This window comes from Lepus europaeus, chromosome 5 (genome assembly GCF_033115175.1).
Source record: "Lepus europaeus isolate LE1 chromosome 5, mLepTim1.pri, whole genome shotgun sequence".
Lineage (NCBI taxonomy): Eukaryota > Metazoa > Chordata > Mammalia > Lagomorpha > Leporidae > Lepus > Lepus europaeus.
The window spans coordinates 43,403,602-43,425,890 of NC_084831.1; the positions used below are offsets into that span (position 1 = coordinate 43,403,602).

The 22,289-nt window shown below is 43.9% G+C and overlaps 1 protein-coding gene across 2 annotated transcripts in view; it reads right to left on the reverse strand.

Moving 5' to 3' along the window:
* Positions 1–22,289, reverse strand: part of RAB3B (RAB3B, member RAS oncogene family) — a 76,628-nt gene that overhangs the window by 21,399 nt on the left and 32,940 nt on the right. For both annotated transcript variants that reach the window (XM_062193337.1, XM_062193338.1), the window contains exon 3: positions 4,474–4,592. In XM_062193337.1, the coding sequence (XP_062049321.1) occupies positions 4,474–4,592 (119 nt within the window). The remainder of the gene's footprint in view (positions 1–4,473; positions 4,593–22,289) is intronic.

Consider the following 22,289-nt stretch of genomic DNA (forward strand, 5'->3'; position numbering starts at 1 on the left):
CTCACAGGCGAGCAAGACAGAGCAGGCGCCATTTTGGACATACGTCATAAGCAGGGCGACCTCAGGTCTGCACCAGCCCTGAGCCTAGCAGAAAAACCTGACTCTGTGGGGAGGGGTGAAATAACAGGAGATTAGCATCTAACTTGGCAACCCAGTGGGAGACTGCAGGAGAATTGGAGCCCACACTGAGGGCAGCAGAGATTCCCTATGTGGTCCTTGGGAAAGAGCTTCCGATCTCTGGCTCCTGTGGGTATATCATTCGCCTGCTAACTACCTCCAATTACGTTCAGCTGTGCGGAATTACTTCCCTTTTGAATCAAAAAAAGAAAGAGAGATTTACCACACCTAACCTGGGAGTGTCATCCTTGACACACCCTCAACCCTGAGGAACCAAACACAGCTCTCAGTCCACACTCCTCTCAAGCCTCTAAGGCTCCACTGAAAGCAGACAGTCCACTTAATATAGAGCCATAGTGTAACAAGAAAAAACACCACAGTGAAGAAACCAAATATCTCCAACATGCCAAACAACAAACGCAAAAACCAAGCTAACAAGAACAAGGAAGAAACTATGACGCCCCCAAATGAAAAAGACACCCCAATTCAAGATTATGAAGATGATGAGATCGAAGAAATGCAAGAAGCGGATCTCAAAAAATTGATAAGAACATTAAGAAGTTCTCAAAAACAAATTCTTGAACTACAGAAATCCTTCATGGACAAGATAGAAAATCTCTCTCGTGAAAGTGAAATATTAAGGAGGAATCAAAATGAAATGAAACAACTAGTGGAACAAGAAACTCTGATAGTGACTAGAAATCATAATGAAATGAAGAGTTCAATAGATCAAATGACAAACACATTAGAGAGCCTTAAAAACAGAATGGGCGAAGCAGAAGAGAGAATATCAGACTTAGAAGACAGAGAACAGGAAAGGAAACAGGCAAACCAAAGAAAAGAAGAAGAAATTAGAAATCTAAAAAATATTGTCAGGAATTTACAGGATACTATTAAAAAACCCAACATTCGGGTTCTAGGAGTTCCTGAAGGCATGGAGAGGGAGAAAGGATTAGAAGGCATTTTCAGTGAGATACTAGCAGAAAATTTCCCAGGTTTGGAGAAGGACAGAGGCATCGTAGTACAGGAAGCTCATAGAACCCCTAATAAACATGACCAAAAGAGATCCTCACCACGACATGTTGTAATCAAACTCACCACAGTGAAACATAAAGAAAAGATCCTAAAAGGTGCAAGAGAGAAACGTCGGATCACTCTTAGAGGATCTCCAATTAGACTCACAGCAGACTTCTCATCAGAAACCCTACAAGCTAGAAGGGAATGGCGAGACATAGCCCAGGTACTAAGAGAGAAAAACTGCCAGCCCAGAATACTATATCCTGCAAAGCTCTCATTTGTGAATGAAGGTGAAATTAAGACTTTTCACAGCAAACAGAAACTGAAAGAATTTGTTGCCACTCATCCTGCCCTGCAAAAGATGCTTAAAGATGTGTTACACACAGAAACACAGAAACATGGTCACCAATATGAAAGAAGGTAAAGGAAGGAAACCTCACAGCAAAAGATCACAGGAAGCTCAATTTCTCTTTGACATAGAATTAAACTCTGATGCTCTGTTAAAGCAATGTGTTAAAGTAATCTATTATGTTCTCTTGATGTCTGTTAAATTCTAATTGTTCAAAAACAGCTGAATTTTTATTAAGAGCTATGGGTTATTTAAATATGTGCTTTTTTCAAAAATTTGAATATCTGCTGCTCATAAAACTAAAGCGTTGTTGGTTCTGTGTTTAGCTGTCCTCCTATAGGTTCCTATGGACTTTTTCCAGCCACTTTTATTGTATTCAGTACTTTGGGATGGCTCTGTAAACAGATGAAGCCAATAATGTATTAACAGTACCAACTGAGAGAAAGTATGGTTAACTGAGGTTACTAAAAACAAAAAGCAATCCAAATCAATTGGCAATCTACAAAAAGAGTTAAAGATTTTAAAAGCTATTATTAAAATTGCTGTATTGGTCTATTATGCTATATTATATGTGTGTACATATTGTATGTCCACATGGGGAAATTTTATTAAGAGTTTTATTTTAAATGGCTTATAGATAAGATTGTCCATAAATTTAAGCTGCTAAAATCAATCAAAGATACATTTTAATTTGTGTGACCTGAATCTGTGTATCATATGTTTTAGACTTGTTGGTAGAAAGAAACTAAAAACATTTTAGATGGTTGTGCTTAAGTTTACTGGCTAAACAAACTACACCATGTTAGATATTTAAGAGGTGTTTTCAAATACATGATTCTTAAAATTTCTAGAAGGCATTGGACCTTCTGGTAAATGTTTTCTTAAGTTGTTATCTAATGGTTGAAATGGTTTGCTAAGTATTCATGTGATATTGCTATTGTCAGCAAGCGATCTAGGACTTGCTCCCTCATTTCTCTATTCTAAGCCCAACTTGTTCTTTCATTTCTCTATTCTCTTCAAGGTAGGAAACTAATTCTATTATGAAGGAATCTGTAGGATGCACAATTTAATCTTTAGACCTTATAAAAGAGATGGCTAACATTTTTCTGCAATAGCATAGCCAAAATAAGAACTCAAATAATAATCTCATAGCTAGATTCACTTCGCCATCAGCCAAGTATACAGTAAGTAGAAAAAACCTCCCTTTCAGACCAAAGGGAAAGAAAGTTTTAAAGTGAGAATATAATTTTCCTCATGGGCATTGTCTACCTTAGAAAAACTACTACAGAACATGCCTGTGACTATAGACTTGTAGTTCAGGCCACCGAAGATTAGAGATGGGACACGGGCACTCCCTTGACTTGCATCCTCTGGTCTGCTTTAACACAAACCAGGAGGAAAAGAAAGCTCGGCATCAGAAGCAATGGGTGGCAGGCCTATTAATGGCTGATCTGTACAGTGATCTGCCCTCAAGGAGACCCAACAGGCCAGTCCACTGCAGTGGCTTTCAATGTGGTAAGCCTGGGCTTCAGCAGAAGTCAGCTTGTGAAGAGCCCTGGCAGCTCTGCCAAGAGTTGGATCACTGGAAATGGACCTGCCCTGGAGTCGAAGGATGCCCAGGTCAGAGCCACAGATCTTATTGGCTCTAAGCTGAAAAGCCCTTCACTCAGCCCAACTTCCAAAGTGACCACTGCAGCTGAGGGGATGGTCAAGTAGGGTCAGCAACATTGCAGGCAGAACTGTAAATTTCTTGTTAGAGATGCCCCCTGCCTTTACCTGGCCAGCTCTCCTCCCAGGCCAGCCAAGTAATGAAAGTCAACAGAGTGCCTTCCCCTAGGAGGTTCACACCTCCCTTAGGATATACCCCATGTGAAGAGATAGATAGGTCTGGGCCTCTGAATTTACAAGGCCTAAAGCCCACCAGATTATTATCAAGCCCCTTCTATCAGGTTCTATTTGCCTCTCAATCAGAAAACTTAATTGTAGCTTAGACAGCACCTTTCTTAGCTCCTCTAATAATGACTCTGTCCTTTGTTCTAGGCCCTGTCTAGTGCACTTGGGTCTCATTCCTTTGTAATCATAACCTCTACTCTACCACCAATGGCTCTACTCCCAACCTGTGTGTACTGATGGTCCTCTTCCCCACTTAATGCTGTATAATTGTTCAAACCTGGTAAATGCCACTCTTAGGATCATTGGTTACTATCCTCACTCTGTCTTTTATGACCTTGTCTAAATATGATCAGAGTCGGTGAACTTGGAAGGCTTCCATAGCCTTGGCAACTCATGACGACAGCCTAGGATGGTTACTGGCGCCATAAACTAGAGTGTCAATTTGTTGGGTCAACAACAGGAGCCACTGTGCACTTGCTCCTCATGTGGGATCTCTGTCCTTAATGTGCTGTACATTGTGATTTAATGCTATAACTAGTACTCAAACAGTATGTTTCACTTTGTGTTTCTATGTGGGTGCAAACTGTTGAAATCTTTATACTAAATTGATCTTCTGTATATAAAGAGAATTGAAAATGAATCTTGATGCAAATGGAAGGGGAGAGGGAGCGGGAGGGGGGAGGGTTGCGGGTGGGAGGGAAGTTATTGGGGGGGGGAAGCCATTGTAATCCATAAGCTGTACACTGGAAATTTATATTCATTAAATAAAAGTTAAAAAAAAAAGAAAAAAAAAATAAAGGATAGAGCCTCAGGTATTTCATTATACCAATAGAAAACAATTAATATGGCAGCTGTGGGCAAAAGAAAGCAAGAGATAAGCCTGGCCTGACCAACACTAGAGTTATGGGTCTGGCTTGCCCAGCCTCTCTGATTCTGCAGAACAGCCATGGCACAGATATTCCACCTGCCTGTCTTCATGAGGACGGGAGCCGTATCTGATTAGCCTGGGTTTTCATGCACACAGCAGAGACTGGCACATGTTACTTTGCTGAATGAATGAATGAATGAATGAATGAATGAATGAATGAATCTCATACCAATCTTGGACAGCATTGAAAGACTCCTCGTTGGTGATATCGTACATCAGAATGAAGCCCATGGCCCCACGGTAATAGGCCGTCGTGATGGTCCGGTACCGCTCCTGCCCAGCAGTGTCCTGGGGAGGGAAAAGAAAGAAGAGTCAGCCTCCTAGAAAGTCTGCTTTGGTTCCTAAAGAGTCCCCAAGACAGTTAACAAATGCTCCAGGTGTATTTAAGGACCATTTATTTTGTGTCTTCACAAAATAAATGTTTGGTTACTAGAATAAAATGATTCTCAAAACTTCATTGAAATTAATGTGAAAATTCTAATATAAAAATCAATATGAAGCATGAACAAGTCAAAGAAGAAGTGTATATGGATAATTACTATATTTAAAAGTTTTAACTTTGTATTTGATAATAATTCCCATTACAGATGAAGATGCAGTGAAACATACACCTTACAACTTGTTTGTGGGTATGGAACGTGTTTCAACCTTCTGGAAATCAATTTGAAAACATTAAGAGCATTAAAATGTCATACCCTTGGACCCAAAAATATTCCTGCTAAAATTTTTTCCCACAGATATAGAAAATTGAATGTTTATGTATAGGGGCCAGCACTGTGGAGCACCAGGTTAAAGCCCCATCCTGCAGCACCGGCATCCAATATGGGCACCGGTTTGTGTCCCAGCTGCTCCACTTCCAATCCAGCTTTCTGCTATGGCCTGGGGAAGCAGAAGATGGCCCAAGTCCTTGGGTCCCTGCACCTGCATGGGAGACCCAGAAGAAGCTCCTGGCTCCTGGCTTTGGATCAGCTCTACTCTGGCCCCTGCAGTCATTTGGGGAGTGAACCAGTGGATGGAAGACCTCTCTCTCTCTCTCTCTCTCTCTCTCTCTCTCTCTCTGTCTCTGTCTCTCTGTCTCTACCTCTCTCTGCATCTCTTTCAAATAAATAAAATAAATCTTTAAAAAATGTTTATGTATGAAAATGCTATAGCTTTATTTAGATAGTGAATAATAAGTATTAAAAACTTATATATTCAATAAGAGGAGAAAGGTTAAAATGTAAAAATTGTATATAAGCTTATGTATGTAAGATTATGTAATGACATAGGACAATGCTTATATATATGATATAATGTATATGTGCGGAGAAAAAAATTGGAAACAAATACATTCATAGAAATTACCTCTGGATGAGATTCAAGAATTACTAGTATTTCTATTTTCTTAATGTATTTTTATTTTCTCTACAATGATCAGGTGTTACTCTTTTTTTAAGATTTATTTTATTTATTTAATAGGCAGAGTTACAGAGAGAAAGAGAAGGAGAAATGGGGTGGGGGTGGGGAGATACTTTCCATCTGCTGATTCATTCCCCAAATGGCCTTAACAACTGGGGCTGGGCCAGGCAAAAGCCAGAAACCAGGAGCCAGGAGCTTCTTCCGGACCTCCCATATGGGTGCAGGGGCTCAAGCACTTGGGCAGTCTTTCCTTGCTTTCCCAAGTGTATTAGCAAGGAGCTGGATCAGAAGTGGAGCAGCCAGGACACAAACATCCCATAGGGGATGCTGGAGCAGCAGTGGGGAGCTTAACTTTCTATGCAAAGCACCAGCCCTTGTTATTACTCGTATATAAGGAGAAATAAACATTTTTTAAAAAGAGACAATAAAAAAGATTTATTTATTTATTTATTTGAAAGGCAGAGTTACAGAGAGACAGAGGCAGAGATAGAGAGAGAGGTCTTCCATCTACTGGTTCACTCCCCAACTGTCTGCAATGGCTGAAGCTGGGAAATCTGAAGCCAGGATCCAGGAGTCTCCTCTAGGTCTCCCAGGTGGTGCACAGGCCCAAGGACTTGAGCCATCTTCCACTACTTTCCCAGGCCATAGCAGAGAGCTGGATTGGAAGTGGAGCAGCCAGGACTCAAACCGGCACCCAGAAGGGATGCCAGCACTGCAGGTGATGACTTTACCTGCTACACCACAGCGCCAACCCCATGGGACAATTCTTGATCTTAAACATCTCATAGTTTGGTTGGAAAGACAAACATGTACAGGGGCAAGCAAACAGAAAAATGTCAGCAAAGTATTACTGGAGCACATGGGATGCTTCATAGGTGTTCACAATGTCCTCATGCGGGGACCAGCCAGTCTTTCCTGCACCATTTCAAAATGTGTAATGCTTAAGTATGTGCAAAAAATGTTCTTGATATTATTTCATTTAAATTGTATAAAACCCCTGTAAGTCAGATGTCAGTAATATTTAAATTTTATAGTTGAAAGTATAAAAAGTGCAGAGAGGATATGTGACTATTGCAAGATCACAAAGCTGCTAACAAAAGAACTTAAATCCAAGGCTTTTAATTCCAAGTTCAATGAACATAATCACTATGCCTCAATCAATGACTGGTTTATCCACAAGCATTTAGTAAACGGCATCTATAATAATAAAAATAAACAATGAGAACAACAGTAGTTGCAGAGTGCCTATTTGTAAAAACTTTGCACCTGTTAACCAGAAATTAGAGGAAATCCTGTGGAGAGTATGCTGTTACTCTTACTTTATAGGCAAGAAAACTGAGGGCCAGAGACATTGTTCAGTTAGTGTCAGAACTGGGATTCAAATCAAATTTTTCTGATTTTTTTTAAAAGATTTATTTTAAAGGCAGTTACAGAGAGAAAGGGAGAGACACACACACACATACACACAAGCACAGAGAGAAAGAGAGAGAAAGAGAATCTTCTAACTGCTGGTTCACTCCCCAAATAGTCTCAATGGCAGGAGCTAGGCCAACCCAAAGACAGGAGCCAGGAGCTTCTACTGGGTCTCCCACATAGGTGCAGGGGCCCAAGCACTTGAATCATTTTCTACTGCTTTCCCAGACACATTAGCAGAGATTTGGATCAGTAGAGCAGCTGGGACTTGGATTGGCACCCATATGAGATGCTGACATCCCAGGTGGCGGCTTAACCTGCTATGCCACAACGCTGGCCCCTGTCTGACTCTTATATACAATATAATACACTGCTTCAGCCACAAACCTTGCTTTGTGTGGTATAGAAATGGGACAAGCACCATGCCTAATCTCAGAAAGCCACAGCAGAGTTGTAGAAATGGCTAAGCCATACGAGCAAACAGGTAAGCGCACCATGAGGCAGTATGTCATCAGCATCAGATAAGCAGTATAGAAAACATGTGTCACGCACGCTCATGGTAGTTTGGGATAGTTAATGGAAGATGTCAAAGCACAGATAGTGAGTGTATCAGTTAGGAAACTCTGGATTCTTCAGTAACAAGCAATCCCAAAATCTCAACAGCTTAAACAAGGTTTTATTTTTCATTATTGCTCCATATCTATTAAGGGTTGTCTTCGTGCTCTGCTTTTTGTCTTCATTATTCCAGAGTAAATACTGACAAAGCATGGGGCCGGTGCTGTGGCGTAGTAGGTGAAGCCGCTGCCTGCAGTGCCAGCATCCAATATGGATGCTGGTTCGAGTCTTGGCTGCTCTACTTCCAGTTCAGTTCTCTGCTTGTGGCCTGGGAAAGCAGCAGAAGATGGCCCAAGACCTTGGGCCCCTACACCCACGTGGGAGACCCAGAAGAAGCTCTTGACTCCTGGCTTTGGATTGGCCCAGCTCCAGCAGCCATTTGGGGAGTAAACCAGCGGATGGAAGACCTTTCTCTCTCTCTCTCTCTGCCTCTGCCTCTCTGCAACTCTTTCAAATAAATAAATAAATCTTAAAAAAAAAAAAAAAAAAAAAAGACTGCCAAAGCAGTTACTAGTGGAAAGGTATGAGTCATACACTGGCTCTTAAAACTTCCATGTTTCTAGTTTCATTGGTCAAAGCTAGTCCAATGCCCACAGCCAGCTTCCAAGGGGGTAGGAAAGTATAATCCTATACATGCCCAGGAGGAGAATCAGAAATAGGTGGGAGACACCACAGTGATTCCCACAGGAATCATTTCCAATTTGCTGGGCATCAACTGGGTAACAGGTCCCTTCTGTCAAAGAGCTGGTGCACAAGGCCAGGTTCCAGGCAGACTGGACACTCTGGCAGAATAACAGGGCAGAACGTAGCAGGAGTGAGAAGGACAGAGACCTGACGGCACCACTCCCAGGAACATCACCTGAAGATGTGCTTGTTTGATAATACAAGGAAGACAACGAGGACTTTTCTAGAGAAGAGTTTTCCAAGTAGAGAAGTGAAGAAAAGGTATTCTTGCAGAAATAAGACTTTTTACTAATGAGTATTCCACAGAACTTATGAAATAACAGGAAATGGATGGGCAATGAAGCGAGAAAGAGCCTCAAATGCTGCGGTGTGGGGTATGGGCTTTATCTTTTGGGATCTGAGACTTTGAGTCAGGAGACTAACATCATTAGATGTGAATTTTAGAACAATCACTCCAGAAGTAGTGTGGAGAGTAAACTTGGAAGGAGAAGAGATGGAAGGCAGGAAGGGAGGCCAGCAGCAAATCTTTGCCCAAGCGCGATCCAATAAGGATTTGAACTAGACATGGGTGCAGTAGGAACAGATTCAAGATGTGAAATTATAGAACGAGGTGACAGAGTAGTTCAATGTGAAGAGATGAAAAATCAGCAATGATAATCATGTTTCTGCTAGGGCTCAGCTTCTCCATACCTGCAGCAATGCAGTTCTGGCCTGGATTTGTACAACCTTACTCAGCAAAACAGAACCTGCATTTAATCTGTCCACCCTCCCTGAAGAACATGCACATCACCGTCCCCCATTCATTGAGCAAAGTCTTTGAGCATCTTACTCTTCGTTTTCATCAGTTTATCAGAATATTCCTTCTGACCACATCTAGCAATAAAATGTTCTATCAAGAACATTTTATCCAGCTCATGAATGGGTGAGTCAAAGAATGAATGAGTTGATGGATGAGTGAGTGAATTAATGAGTAAGCACTTGGCTCTAGGCACTATTAAGAAAAATATTTGCAGGGCCAGTGCTGTGGCATTGTGGGCTGGGCCTCTGCCTGTGGCATCCACATCCCATATGGGCGCCACTCCTCTTCCGATCCAGCTCTCTGCCATGGCCTGGGAAAGCAGTGGAAGATGGCCCAAGTGCTTGGGCCTCTGCACCCATGTGGGAGACCTGGAGAAAGCACCAGGCTCCTGACTTCAGATCAGCTCAGCTATGGCCATTATGGCCATTTAGAGAATGAACCAGTGGATGGAAGACCTTTCTCCCTGTCCCTTCCTTTCTCCATCTGTAACTCTACCTCTCAAATAAATAAATCTTTAAAAAAAAAATTGCTGTCTGCCATAGCTACACAAAAGCTGTGAGTGTGTGTGTGTGCAACGTGCCTAAGAAACAGTGCTGCAGAATTTGATCTGCTCTTTCTATGCCCACACCTCTACTTTCTGAGTTATCAGAGTAAACTTCACAGGAGAGACCTCCTAGACTCAGTTCCTAAATTCTGTCTAGTAAGATGTAGAATTAGACCACTCTTCTTGACGTAGAAGCTCAGGCAGGATTCTGAGCTCTTGCACCACTGTCAGGTCTCCGCCATTTTCACTCCTGCTACGTTCTGCCCTGCTGTTCTGCCAGAGTGTCCAGTCTCCCGTCTCTGCCTGGAACCTGGCCCTGTGTGCCAGCTCTCTGACGGAAGGGCCCTGTTACCCAGTTGATGCCCAACAAACTGGAAATCATAGGATATAGTAATAAATGAGCTTGGACCTGGAGTCAGTTTCATCTCTGTATTCCTAGTGCCTTGGATGGGGCTATGCACACAATAGAGATTCAATAAAACACCATATAATGTTCAATAAAACACCAGTCTTTTTTTAAAAAAAATTATTTATTTGAAAGTCAGCGTTACACACAGAGAGAGAGAGAGAGAGAGAGAGAGAGAGCGCGAGCAAGCGAGCAGTCTTCCATCTGCTTGTTCATTCCCCAATTGGCCCCAATGGCCAGAGTTATGCTGATCCAAAGCCAGGAGCCTCTTTCAGGTCTTCCCATGTGGGTACAGGGGCCCAAAGACTTGGGCCATCTTGTACTGTTTTCCCAGACCATAGCAGAGAGCTGGATTAGAAGTGGAGCATCCAGGTCTCGAACCAGCACCCATAGTAGATGTTGGCACTGCAGGCAGCAGCTTTACCTGCTATGCCACAGCACCAGCCCCACCATATAATCTGATGAACCTGGTCTTTGTAGCTATCCTCCTGATGGTGAATCCCTATCCCTGTTCAGCCACTTACTATGTGACTATGGTAGGCAGCCTCTACAGTGGTTCCTGATGACCACTGTCTGTCTCCTTGTGTTCATGCTTTTGAGTGTTTTCTTCCTTCAGCGATTTACTCATCTGGGTCTTAGTTCCTTCATCTATAAAATGAGAATAACAAAAATACCCACCTCATAGCAAGTTTTGTGAGGAGTAAGAAAGCTATGTAAAATGGTAACAGTTCCTGGTGCATAGTAAAGCATCACTTATTGTCTTTTACCTCCAGAGGCAGCCCTAGGAGCAGGCCAGCTTCCCAGGCTCTGCCCAGATAGAGTGACTGGGTCTTATGCTGTGTGTCACTTCCCTTTATAGTCAAACCTGCCCAGAGCCGCCTCCAGGAAGAGTCTCAATATGAGGCTTCCCTAGAACAGTGAGTGCAGTAGCCTCAGAGAGAGGCAATGGATGAGCGAAGACTTGAGGAGACCTTGGTCTGACTCCTAGATCTGCCGTTCATCAGCTGTGTGATTTGGGGGAGGTTGATTATTTCATCTCTCTGATTTTTGCTCATAAAAATTCCTACTTTATAGGGTTTTGTATCATTTCTCAGCCTTTGGCTAAGATTAAATAAATTTTTTTAAATGTCTTACTCATAATAGGTGCTGAATTATTATCACTGACTTTTTAAAAAAGGATTTATTTATTTGAAAGAGTTACACGGGGGGGGGGGGGATTTTCCACCCACTGGTTCACTCCCTAAATGGCTACAATGGCCAGGGCTGGGTCAGGCTGAGGCCAGGAGTCAGGAGCTTCTTCCAAATTTCCCATGTGAATACAGGGTCCCAAGCCCTTGAGCCATCTTCTGCTGCTTTCCCAGGAACATCAGCAGGAGCTGGATCAGAAATGGAACAGCTGGGCCTTTTTTTATTATTTATTTGAAAGAGTTACACACATACACACACACACACAGAGAGAGAGAGAGAGAGAGAGAGAGAGAGAGAGAGAGAGAGAGAAGTCTTTCACACATTGGTTCACTCCCCAGTTGGCCGCAAGGGCCGGAACTGAGCTGGTCCAAAGTCAGGAGCTTCCTCAGGGTCTCCCACATGGGTGCAAGGGCCCAAGGACTTGGGCCATCTTCCACTGCTTTCCCAGGCCATAGTAGAGAGTTAGATCAGAAGTGGAGCAGCTGGAACTTGAACCAGCGCCCATATGGGATGCCAGCACTGTAGGCGGTGGCTTTACCTGCTATGCCACAGAGCTGGATCCAGCAGCTGGGTCTTAAACCAGCATCCATATGGGCTTCACCTGCTACGCCACAATGCTGGCTCCTATTATTTAACTTTTACAATTATTCTTTAAAAATAATTCAGCTTTATAACTGTAAAGTGGTGATAATAATCCAAATTTTGAAATGGTTGTGTGAGGATTCTAGATAATGTTAAGGATAGAGCCTGGCAGGGCCCTGGGTAGGTACTCAACTGGACTTAGAGGAGCTGCTGCTATTACTGTTAATATTGTTGTCACTGTAATTTTACCTGAAGAAAAGCAAGGCTGGGAAGAACAATCCAGCTTTCACCATCCTGTGCTCAAAGAAAAATAGCCCAGAGAATCACTCCTGAACCTCCCTCTATCTTATTTTTAAAAATCACATTGACGAGCATTGATTCCCCTCCCACTGATGAGAGACAGAAATAGAACCAAAGAGGAGACAGGAAGGAGCAACAAGAAAGAGGAATGACTCACTGGCTACTTGAGGAAGGAGACCAAGTCATCAGAAGCAATCAATTCACTTGTGTGCAACAGACATTCATTGAGCTTTTCGTATGGACAAGAGTGTTATGCCAGAGACTGGACACCAGAGTATGCAAGCCACTGCTATGGCCTTTGCAGACCTGGGGAAGGGGAACGGGAGCTAATGTCAACTGAAACCTGCTTTGTTAAGTGCTGCATCTGCGGGACCTCCTTTATTTTTTGTAGTAACAAGATAAAATTACAAATTGAGCACTGCTGTGTGCCATTTTATTTAATTTTCAAAACAGCCTTCTGAAATACAGTTATCTGTGTTCACAGATGAGAAAAAAAATCACACAATTTGCCTAAGATCTTACAGCCAGTTCCCAACAGACTGACATTCAAACTTGGGTCTGTCTGATTCCAAGGCCTGTGCTCTTTCCAGGACACCCTTCACTCTAACTCATTGCTTTTCATGTTTATATCAGCCCGCAGCAGGACAAGTTACAATCTCTATTTTATGTTCAAGTTGACTAAATGTCACAGAAGTAAATTGCTACAGTCGTAAGTCATTTAGAGACAGAGTCAGAATTTAAATTCCATCATTTGACTAAAGCTTATGCATTTTCTTAAAGATTATTTACTTATTTATTTGTATGGCAGAATTAGAGAGACAGAGACATAGAGAGATATCTTCCATTTGCTGGTTCACTCTAGAACTCCATCTGAGTCTCCCACACAAGTGGCAGAGACCCAAGCACTTGGGCCATCTTCTGCTGCTTTCCCAGGAACATTAGCAGGAAGCTAGGTCAGAAATGGAGCAGCCAGGACTCAAACCAGCATCCATTTGGGATGCTTGTGTTGCAGTCAGTGGCTTAAGCTGCTGGGCCACACCAGCCTCAGCCTGTGCACTTTCAACACAGCCTGTAGCCCAGCCAGACTACGTGTCCTCGATCCTCCTCAGCCCATCAGGACAAGACCCAGTTCATTCTTCAGCCTTGTAGATGTTCTCCAGGATGGCTAAGGCTTCCAGGGATCAAAAATCTCTCTTCCACCAGAGCATAAGGTTGGAAATCACCAGCAAAGCTTAAATGAAATGTTGTGTCAGGCACACTGGTGTTCAACTCATGTTTCATCCAACACGTAACCCTTCAGTTCATGGTGGTTTCTTTCTGGTCTCCAACATGCTATGCTCATTTCTTCTGCTTATTTCTGTTCGCACTACTCTCTCTACCATATATGATCTCTCCCAGCTTTTCTTCTTGTCTTAAATTGAATTATAAAATTGCAAGGAAATGTAGAAGCTATTTAATCAACCCTCTCAAAATAGCATTTCTTTCCATAGCAGACTTGTGTTGTTTTTCCAATATTGGACACTCACCACTTCTCAAGGCAGCCACTCCACTAATGGACAGTTCTGACTATTAGAACTTTTCTTCCTGTGCCTGAGCTGAAATCTACATGTGGTCATTTCTATCCATTGCTTTAACTGTGTTCTCTGGAGACACAATTCTTCATTCATGTGGTAGCCCTCCAAATATTTAAATCCTTAATTGTGTTTAACTCTTAGAGTTTATAAAGCTTTTTTTTATTATTATCTCAGCTAAATCTTTTTTTTTTTTAATTTTTGACAGGCAGAGTGGACAGTGAGAGAGAGAGACAGAGAGAAAGGTCTTCCTTTTGCCGTTGGTTCACCCTCCAATGGCCGCCGCGGTAGGCACGCTGCGGCCAGCGCACCGCGCTGTTCCGATGGCAGGAGCCAGGTGCTTATCCTGGTCTCCCATGGGGTGCAGGGCCCAAGCACTTGGGCCATCCTCCACTGCACTCCCTGGCCACAGCAGAGAGCTGGCCTGAAAGAGGGGCAACCGGGACAGAATCGGTGCCCCGACCGGGACTAGAACCTGGTGTGCGGCGCCGCAAGGCGGAGGATTAGCCTACTGAGCCGCGGCGCCGGCCTCAGCTAAATCTTTTAAAAACCCTGAAAGAAGACCAATATCTCCATTCCACTGAAGGAGCAACTGAAACTTGAACAGGTGGTATGACAGCCAGTGATGAAAAGGGCTTAAATAAAGCCAAGTCTTTTGTCTCCAAGAGATCAAAGTTCTTTTCACAAAGATTCATCACTGATTTTAAAAAATTTATTTATTTGAGGGGCCAGTGCTGTGGCTTGGCAAGTAAAGCTGCCGCCTACAGTGCTGGCATCACATATGGGCACCGGTTCAAGTCCTAGCTGCTCCACTTCTAACCCAGCTTCCTGCTGATGCACCTGGGAGAGCAATGGAAGATGACCCAAGTACTTGGGCCCCTGCATCCATGTGGGGGACCTGGAGGAAGCTCCTGGCTCCTGGCTTTGGTCCAGCCCATTGTAGCCATCTAGGGAGTGAACCAGCAGGTAGAAGGTCTCTCTCTCTCACTCTGCCTCTCTGTCTCTTTCTCTCTCTGTAATTCAGACTTCCTAATAAATAAATAAATCTTAAAAAAATTTATTTATTTGAAAGTCAGAGAGACACAAAGAGAAACAAAGAGACATTCATCACCTATTGGTTCATTACCCAAATGCTCACAACAGCCAGGGCTGGGCCAGGCCAAAGCCAGAAGACTGGAACTCAGTCCAGGTTTCCCATGTGGTGACAGGAACCCAGTACTTGAGCTAACATCTGCTACCTCCCAGGGTGTGCATTGGCAGTAAGCTGAAATCAGAAGTGGAGCCAAGACTCAAATCCAGGCATATGGGATGTGGGCATCTTGAATGGTGTCTTAACTGTTGTGTAAAACGCCTGCCTCATTACTGATGTTTTAAATCACCTGTTACAGGGTCTTTGACAATTAGCAGAATAACCAGAACAGGGAAGAGAACTTGAATCCAATGGAAGGAAGGAAGATGTTTGTTGAGCCCTGGGGGTAGAAGGAATAGCACCACTCTCTTTAAATATCTAAAGAACCTGAAGAACCTCCATTCTCCTTTCTTTTCTTTCAAATCTTCACTAGGTACTGATTCACTTGATTTGAATCTTAATCTTAATCTTCACTAGGTACTGATTCTGTGCCAAGACAAGCAGATGAATACAACCCAGCACTTGCTTAAAGTGTACAGAGTCTGTTTACAGAAGACAAACATGCATTGGTTGGAAGTTCTGCAGCAGGAAAGGCCCCTTCCCATGGAGTCCACCTTGCACCTTGAGGAGCTCCTTTGGAGTTCAGTTCAGCACAGCAGTTTCCCTGACCATTGTGACAAAGTCAAATGTTCCAACTATATGCTTTCCTGGTATCATGTGCTTCTCTCTCTCTCTCTCTCTCATTTACAGGGTCCTTTTGAGGGTTGGGTTCTGGCTTTGGAGGAACAGGTTTAGCAGACAACCTTGTGGATCTTTTCTGTGGCTTGTCGTTCACCTTGGCCTTATCTCCTTTAGCATCCTCTTCAGCCTTTCTCTCTATTTTTTTAAAGACTTTATTTACTTATTTGAGAGGTACAGTTACAGACAGAGTGAGGAAGACACAGAGAAAGGTCTTCCACCTGCTGGTTCACCCCAAAAATGGCCGGAGCTGGGCCAATCCTAAGCTAGGACCCAGGAGCTTCTTCTGGGTCTCCCATGCAGATGCAGGGGCCCAAGCACCTGCACCATCTTCTACTGCTTTCCCATGCCATAACCAGAGAGCTGGATTGGAAGAGTAGCAACCAGGTCATGAATTGGTGCCTATATGGTATGCCTGTGCTACAGGTAGAGGTTAGCCTACTACTCCACAGTGCCAGCCCCATGTGCTTCTCTTTTGTAGCACAAATCCGGTATAATTTTTGTTTATTTGTGAAATTATTTGATTAACGTTTGCTTCCCCTGCCATACTACAAGTGCTAGAAGAACAGGGCATCTAGTTTTGCAGACTATTGTGTCTCTAGCACCTGGCACAGCACCTGGCACTTAGAACTGGAATGTTCCAATTAATAACCTGTTGAAAGGAGGGATCTAGGCCGGCGCCGCAGCTCACTAGGCTAATCCTCCACCTGCGGTGCAAGCACCCTGGTTCTAGTCCCGGTTGGGGTGCCGGATTCTGTCCTAGTTGCCCCTCTTCCAGTCCAGCTCTCTGCTGTGGCCTGGGAAGGCAGTGGAGGATAGCCCAAGTGCTTGGGCCCTGCACCTGCATGGGAGACTAGGAGGAAGCACCTGGCTCCTGGCTTCAGATCAGTGCAGCACGCCGGCCATAGTGGCCATTTGGGGGGTGAACCAAAGGAAGGAAGACCTTTCTCTCTGTCTCTCTCTCTCTCACTGTCTAACTCTGCCTGTCAAAAAAAAAAAAAAGAAGGAAGGAAGGAAGGAGGGAGGGAAGGAAGGAGGGATCTAGTGGGTCAGATGGGTCTTTCTAAAATCCAAACCTTGCCTCACCCTGGATCTAAACACCTTCCCTGGCCTCCCACAACCCACAGGACGGGACTAAGCTTCATAGCAGATCCTTCAGGATCTAGCTCAGGCTTCCTGTTCCTTCCCTCATGTTCTTTGAACGAAAGAGCTCCAGCTTTGCCTGACTAGCTGTGGTTCCCAAACATGTCGCTTCCTCACACTCCTGGGCCTTTGCCTGCACTACCCCTTCCCTTTTACGATTCACAGCCTTATTCAAAGGTCTTCTCCGAAGGTTTCCCTGAGCTCCTTTTCCCCTCACAAAGTAACTTTCTTCTCTGCTCTGTAGCCACTCTGAAATTCTAGTGAGCTTTCTGTCTTCGGCTCATAGTTCCATTCACCAACAGCCTTATGAAGTGCCTACTATGTGTAGATGCTACAGTTGATGGCCTAGGACTGAGCTAAGTGTGATTGTGTCTCAAGGTGCTCATTGCCTGAAACAGAAGACAGATAAACCAGTGTGCAGGGATATAATGCTCTCTAGAATTTCAGAGTTGGTAAGAATATGGCCTAGGAGAGCATGCATTTGTGTTACTCTCACCTTTTTTTTGGTTCCTTTCCATGCTACAGACAGAGAGAGGGAGGGCCAGAGCAGTGACAGAAACTGGGAGATCACATGCTGAGAGTTATCTCTGGGGCCTTGCATATGGGCTCCTCCAACCAGACCCCTTTTTCTGCCTCCTTTCACTCATCAATATACAACCCCCAAGCCAAAGTAGGGGTCGGGATGATGAGTGCCAGAGAGGCAGGTAATGGGAGCTTTCCAGTTGGCTCTCCCCTGCTGCACCCTCTGACACACAGCTGCTCAGCTCCAAGTCCTTGGTATCGGGAAGCAGCTGGGAGCTGAGGCATATGTCCCTTGGGAATGGGAAGAAGCTGGAAGGAGAGAGCTTTTCAGGAAGGAGCCTGGAGAAGCAGGGGAATGATGAGCGGTGAAATGGTCACTGGAGCTGGCTTGAGGTCACACCCATCTGTCCTCAGCAGATTGGCCACACCACAGTGTAGAGCACACCCTGCAATTTATATCTTTCTTGTAGCATTTCACTGGATCCTGACAATGACATGTGATGCAGACTTTTTAGAACCAGAGGAAATCAATCTTAGAGCTCATCCAGTGTGACTGCTTTATTTTACAAACAGGGAAACCAAGACACAGACCCTCAGTGACTTTCCCAAGGTCACACAGCTACTTACTTTTCAGCTGGTCTGGGACTCAAATCCAAATATTCTGACTCAACTTTTAGTGCTCTTTCTAGCCCTCCATGTATCATTGTCACTGCCAATTTATGGATGAGAAAGTGCAGTCCAAGAATACATAGGTGCGGGGCCAGCGCCATGACACACTAGGTTAATCCTCCGCCTGCGGTGCCAGCATCCCATATAGGCACTGGGTTCTAGTCCTGGTTACTCCTCTTCCAGGCCAGCTCTCTGCTGTGGCCTGGGAAGGCAGTGGAGGATGGCCCAAGTGCTTGGACCCTGCACCCACATGGGAGACCAGGAGGAGGCATCTGGCACCTGGCTTTGGATCGGCACAGCTCCATTTGGGGCTTAGCGGCCATTTGGGGAGTGAACCAATGGAAGGAAGACCTTTTTCTCTGTCTCTCTCACTGTCTATAACTCTACCTGTCAAAAAAAAAAAAAAAAAAAAAAGAATACATAGGTGCAGTAACTGGTTGGATCCTTGAGGGCAGAGAGCAGGACAGGAGTCCCTGGAATCTGGGACTAAGGACCACAGAGCACTTCCCCGCCCTCTGTAAACTTAGGTGCCTCTGAAGTCTGAGTCAGGCGGCACCTCTTCTGGGAAGTCTTGGACCCAGTGTCAAAATTCATCACCATTCCTTCTAGCCTTCCACAGAATGCACGTGGACCTCTCTTTGAGCAACAGCAGAGCTCCGACTAGTAGAGCTGGAAGGCCCCTTCTGAGAACAATCCATTCCACACAAACATTTACTGAGTCTACACTGGGCTGTGCATAAGCCTCATGTGATCCCTGCCCTTGGCACTTTCATGGCTTAGTGGGAAAGTTACCACCCACGGGACAAATCCCATGGCATGTTCACCCAGGGTCAACTCCCTCATTTTACAGATGGAAGCTTACGCCCAGATGGATGAGTACCCTGTATTCTTACTTTGGGGTTAGTCTCTCAGACATAACCCTCCAAAACTCTCACAGATAGGACTACTGATTTCCACTTAGACAAAGGCACTACATTTTACTTCAAGCAGATAGACTGAAGGTCATAGGGCTTCCTTTCATTGTTCCTCAATGCATCTGGCATATTTAGGTGTTCAGTAAATACTTTTTGCATGAATGGATCACAGCACCTGCATCAGGGATTTGTTTCCATTCCCACCTGTATCTTTCTCATCTAAACCGTGGAAGAGAGGCTGTGCCTTGTCATTTCTGTACCCTCAATTATCTATAGCAATGCTTGGTTCCAACAATATTGAATTAACAAAAGAATGAATGAGAGAAGAGTAATAGTACAATGTTTATTGCTCTAAATAAGAAAGATGTCATCCCCCAAACATGCACCCTTCTCTTTTTTAAAAATTTATTTATATATTTTCACTTTCTTTGAAAGAGACAGAAAAATCCTCCATCTGTTTGTTTACTCCCCAGATGCCCACAACAGCTCAGGCTGAACCAGGTCAAAGTCAGGAGGCTGGGGCTTAATCTGAATCTCCCACATGGGTGGCAGGGCCCCCAAGGACTTGAGCCATCACCTGCTGCCTCCCAGCATATGCATTAGCAGGAAGCTGGATTGGAAGTGGAGCCAGGAATCAAACTTGGGCACTTTGATACTAGATGTGGATATCCCAAGGGGCATTTTAACCACTTCACCAAATACTTGCCCACACCCCTCTTCTTGACACCTCTCTTCCTTGGCTTCTGTGAAATCTCGCTTCACTGCTTCTTCCCCTTCATCTCTGCCTGCTCCTGTTCTGCCTCCACCACTGGTTTCTTGGCTGCCTCTGGGCCTTCACTTCCAAGTTGCAGGTGGAAATTTCCAACTGTTTGCTGGACATCTCCACTTAGTCTGAATCCCCCTGACATGGTCATGGTTGACTATTCATTACGACCTATTTCATTTCTGTCTTCTCCAGCCCCTTTATGAGCACCCTACATGTATCTGGGCACACAGGAGGTATTCTAGAGATGCCTGCTGAACAAACCACCACCCATAACATCCCAGTGCCTGGCACCGACCAATTTAGCATGAGAGTTGCAAACCCACTTCCTCTTCACTCTTTTTGCCTCCAAATTGACATCAGCACCAATCGCAGCATTCTGAGAAGGCTCTCTGAGGCATTCACTTAATTTGACACCTGCTGTACCTTTTATGTGACTCATCCAACTCTCCTTCAACACAGGAAGATATGGAAAGAAAAACAAGGTGGGAGAAGGCCAAGAGGAAAAAGAGAGGCTTGGAACAAGATTAGACTTAATCTATCCCCAGGTGATAGCAAGTAAAAGGAAATGAAGAAAGTCCAATCTGGTCCTCAGAACCTGCAAGTGATAAAAACAGGACTCTCGTCTAATAGACAATTCCCAAAAGCCAAACAGGCAATAAATCCAAAGGCAACTGTTCAATAAGGAATCAGATAGATGTGATTTGAAATGATGAGATACCATTTCTTACCAATTGAATTAAATATTTACATATTTATTTAATCCTAATTACATGACTAAGATAATATTCAATTCTCACAAAGGTAAAGTAAAATGGGGATTTCACTACTGAGAATGTGCCTGAAGGAAATCATCTAAAACCCAGATAAAGGGTTATAAACAAGGCTGCTTGCTGCAACGTTATTCTGAACAGCTTCTCACTGGAATGTAGCTAAATGTCAAACAATGAGGAAAACTAAGCTTTGAGAGAACAGAGATTGGGTCTTTTCTTTTACCTCCCCGTCTAGAAGTGTCTGAAACACAGTAAGTGCAACAAATACTGTTGAGTGAACAAACGAATGAATATGGTAGGGTACAATGAAGACCTCAAAACATACTCACAAAGATCGTATAGTGATGTCAGTTATCCTTGTGTTGTAAAGTTAAGTAAACTAACTAAATAAATAAGGCAGGACTATAAAATCAAGTATACAGTATGACCTCAACTAGGTGAAAATTTCAAAGTAAAGAAACTAGAAAAAAGTTGTGCAAAATGTGAACAATATTTTGCTACACGTTGCTGTAATTTAAGCATATTTTTATAATAATCAAATATTACTTTTAGAATTAAGATAAAACTAAATCCCCAGTAAGTACTGGTATTTGCTCTTATTACTAGTGCAGAGAGAAGGAAGTATAGAAAAACATGGACCATCCATGAACTGATTATTGCAGCTGAATGAAGCAGTTTCATGTAGCACTTATTCTCCCTACTTGAGTACACATTTGAAATTTTCCATAATAAACAATCTAAAAAATAGGAACGTCTGAAACCGCACAGCAACTAGGGAGAGCACAAGCAGTTCCACTGCCATTGGGGTGTAAAATTATCTCCTGGATTCTGAGATGCCCACTGTTACACTTTTTAGTGTCTCTGAAATAAGGGTGTATCTTATTGATAACATCTTCCAGTCTCTGAAAATACCAGGTGGAGGGAAGGCAGGAAGTAAGGTGGGAGCAGGATCATGCAGATCTTGCATGCCAAGGCTCTTGCTGGACATCATCCTGAGAGAACAGGGAGCCACTGAGGGGAGCAGTGAGGCCCAACACAGGACCTGTCACCGGAGAACATGCAGTGAACGTGTATGCTAAATGAAGTGGTAAAGCTGTTGACGATCTGGACACTGCTGCTTATGCCAAGGGCCAAGGGATCTTGCCCTTTCTGGGGAAAGTGCTTGAGGGCTTGCTCTACCCTGCACCTGGTCATCTCGTGAGCTCCAGTCTTCTCTCCAGGTCTGAACGGAAAAACCACTGGATTGTCTATTAAAGTGGTTTTTCTCCCTTACACCCCCATTACTCCCATTTTCCTGATATTAATAAACATTTCCCCAAGATCTCAGCCAGCACCATACCAGATATGATGATCCACAGTCTGGGTCCCACAGCACCTTTTACATAACATCTCAGAGCTTGGAGCCTGGCCCAGGGACCTACTTCTGAATTCATTTCCAAATGGAGAGACACAGGAGTTAACACAAAGAGGGCAGGGAAGAGATTAGTGTGAACTCCTGTGTGGAATTCTGGAACTTAACAAGAAAGAGAAATCAGGAGCCCAGATGGCCACCCTGCCCTGGACTGTGCTTTCCCTCTGATCTCATAGATGTATTCTCTTGAGAGTTAGCCTGAGTCACCACAGCAGACACATCCCCTGAGGATCATTTGCATACAGGTGCCAGTGTATTCCAAAAATAGGATCACACTCAGCTCTGCAAGGCAAATGCCTTGAAATTTATTTAGAGGGACAGGAGGACAACCATAGGAAGAGGAAGAACCTGTCACAAGCAGTTTGGTGATAGGAAAGTAGCCATGCTACACAGGTGAGAATCTGGGTATGATTTCATTCTACT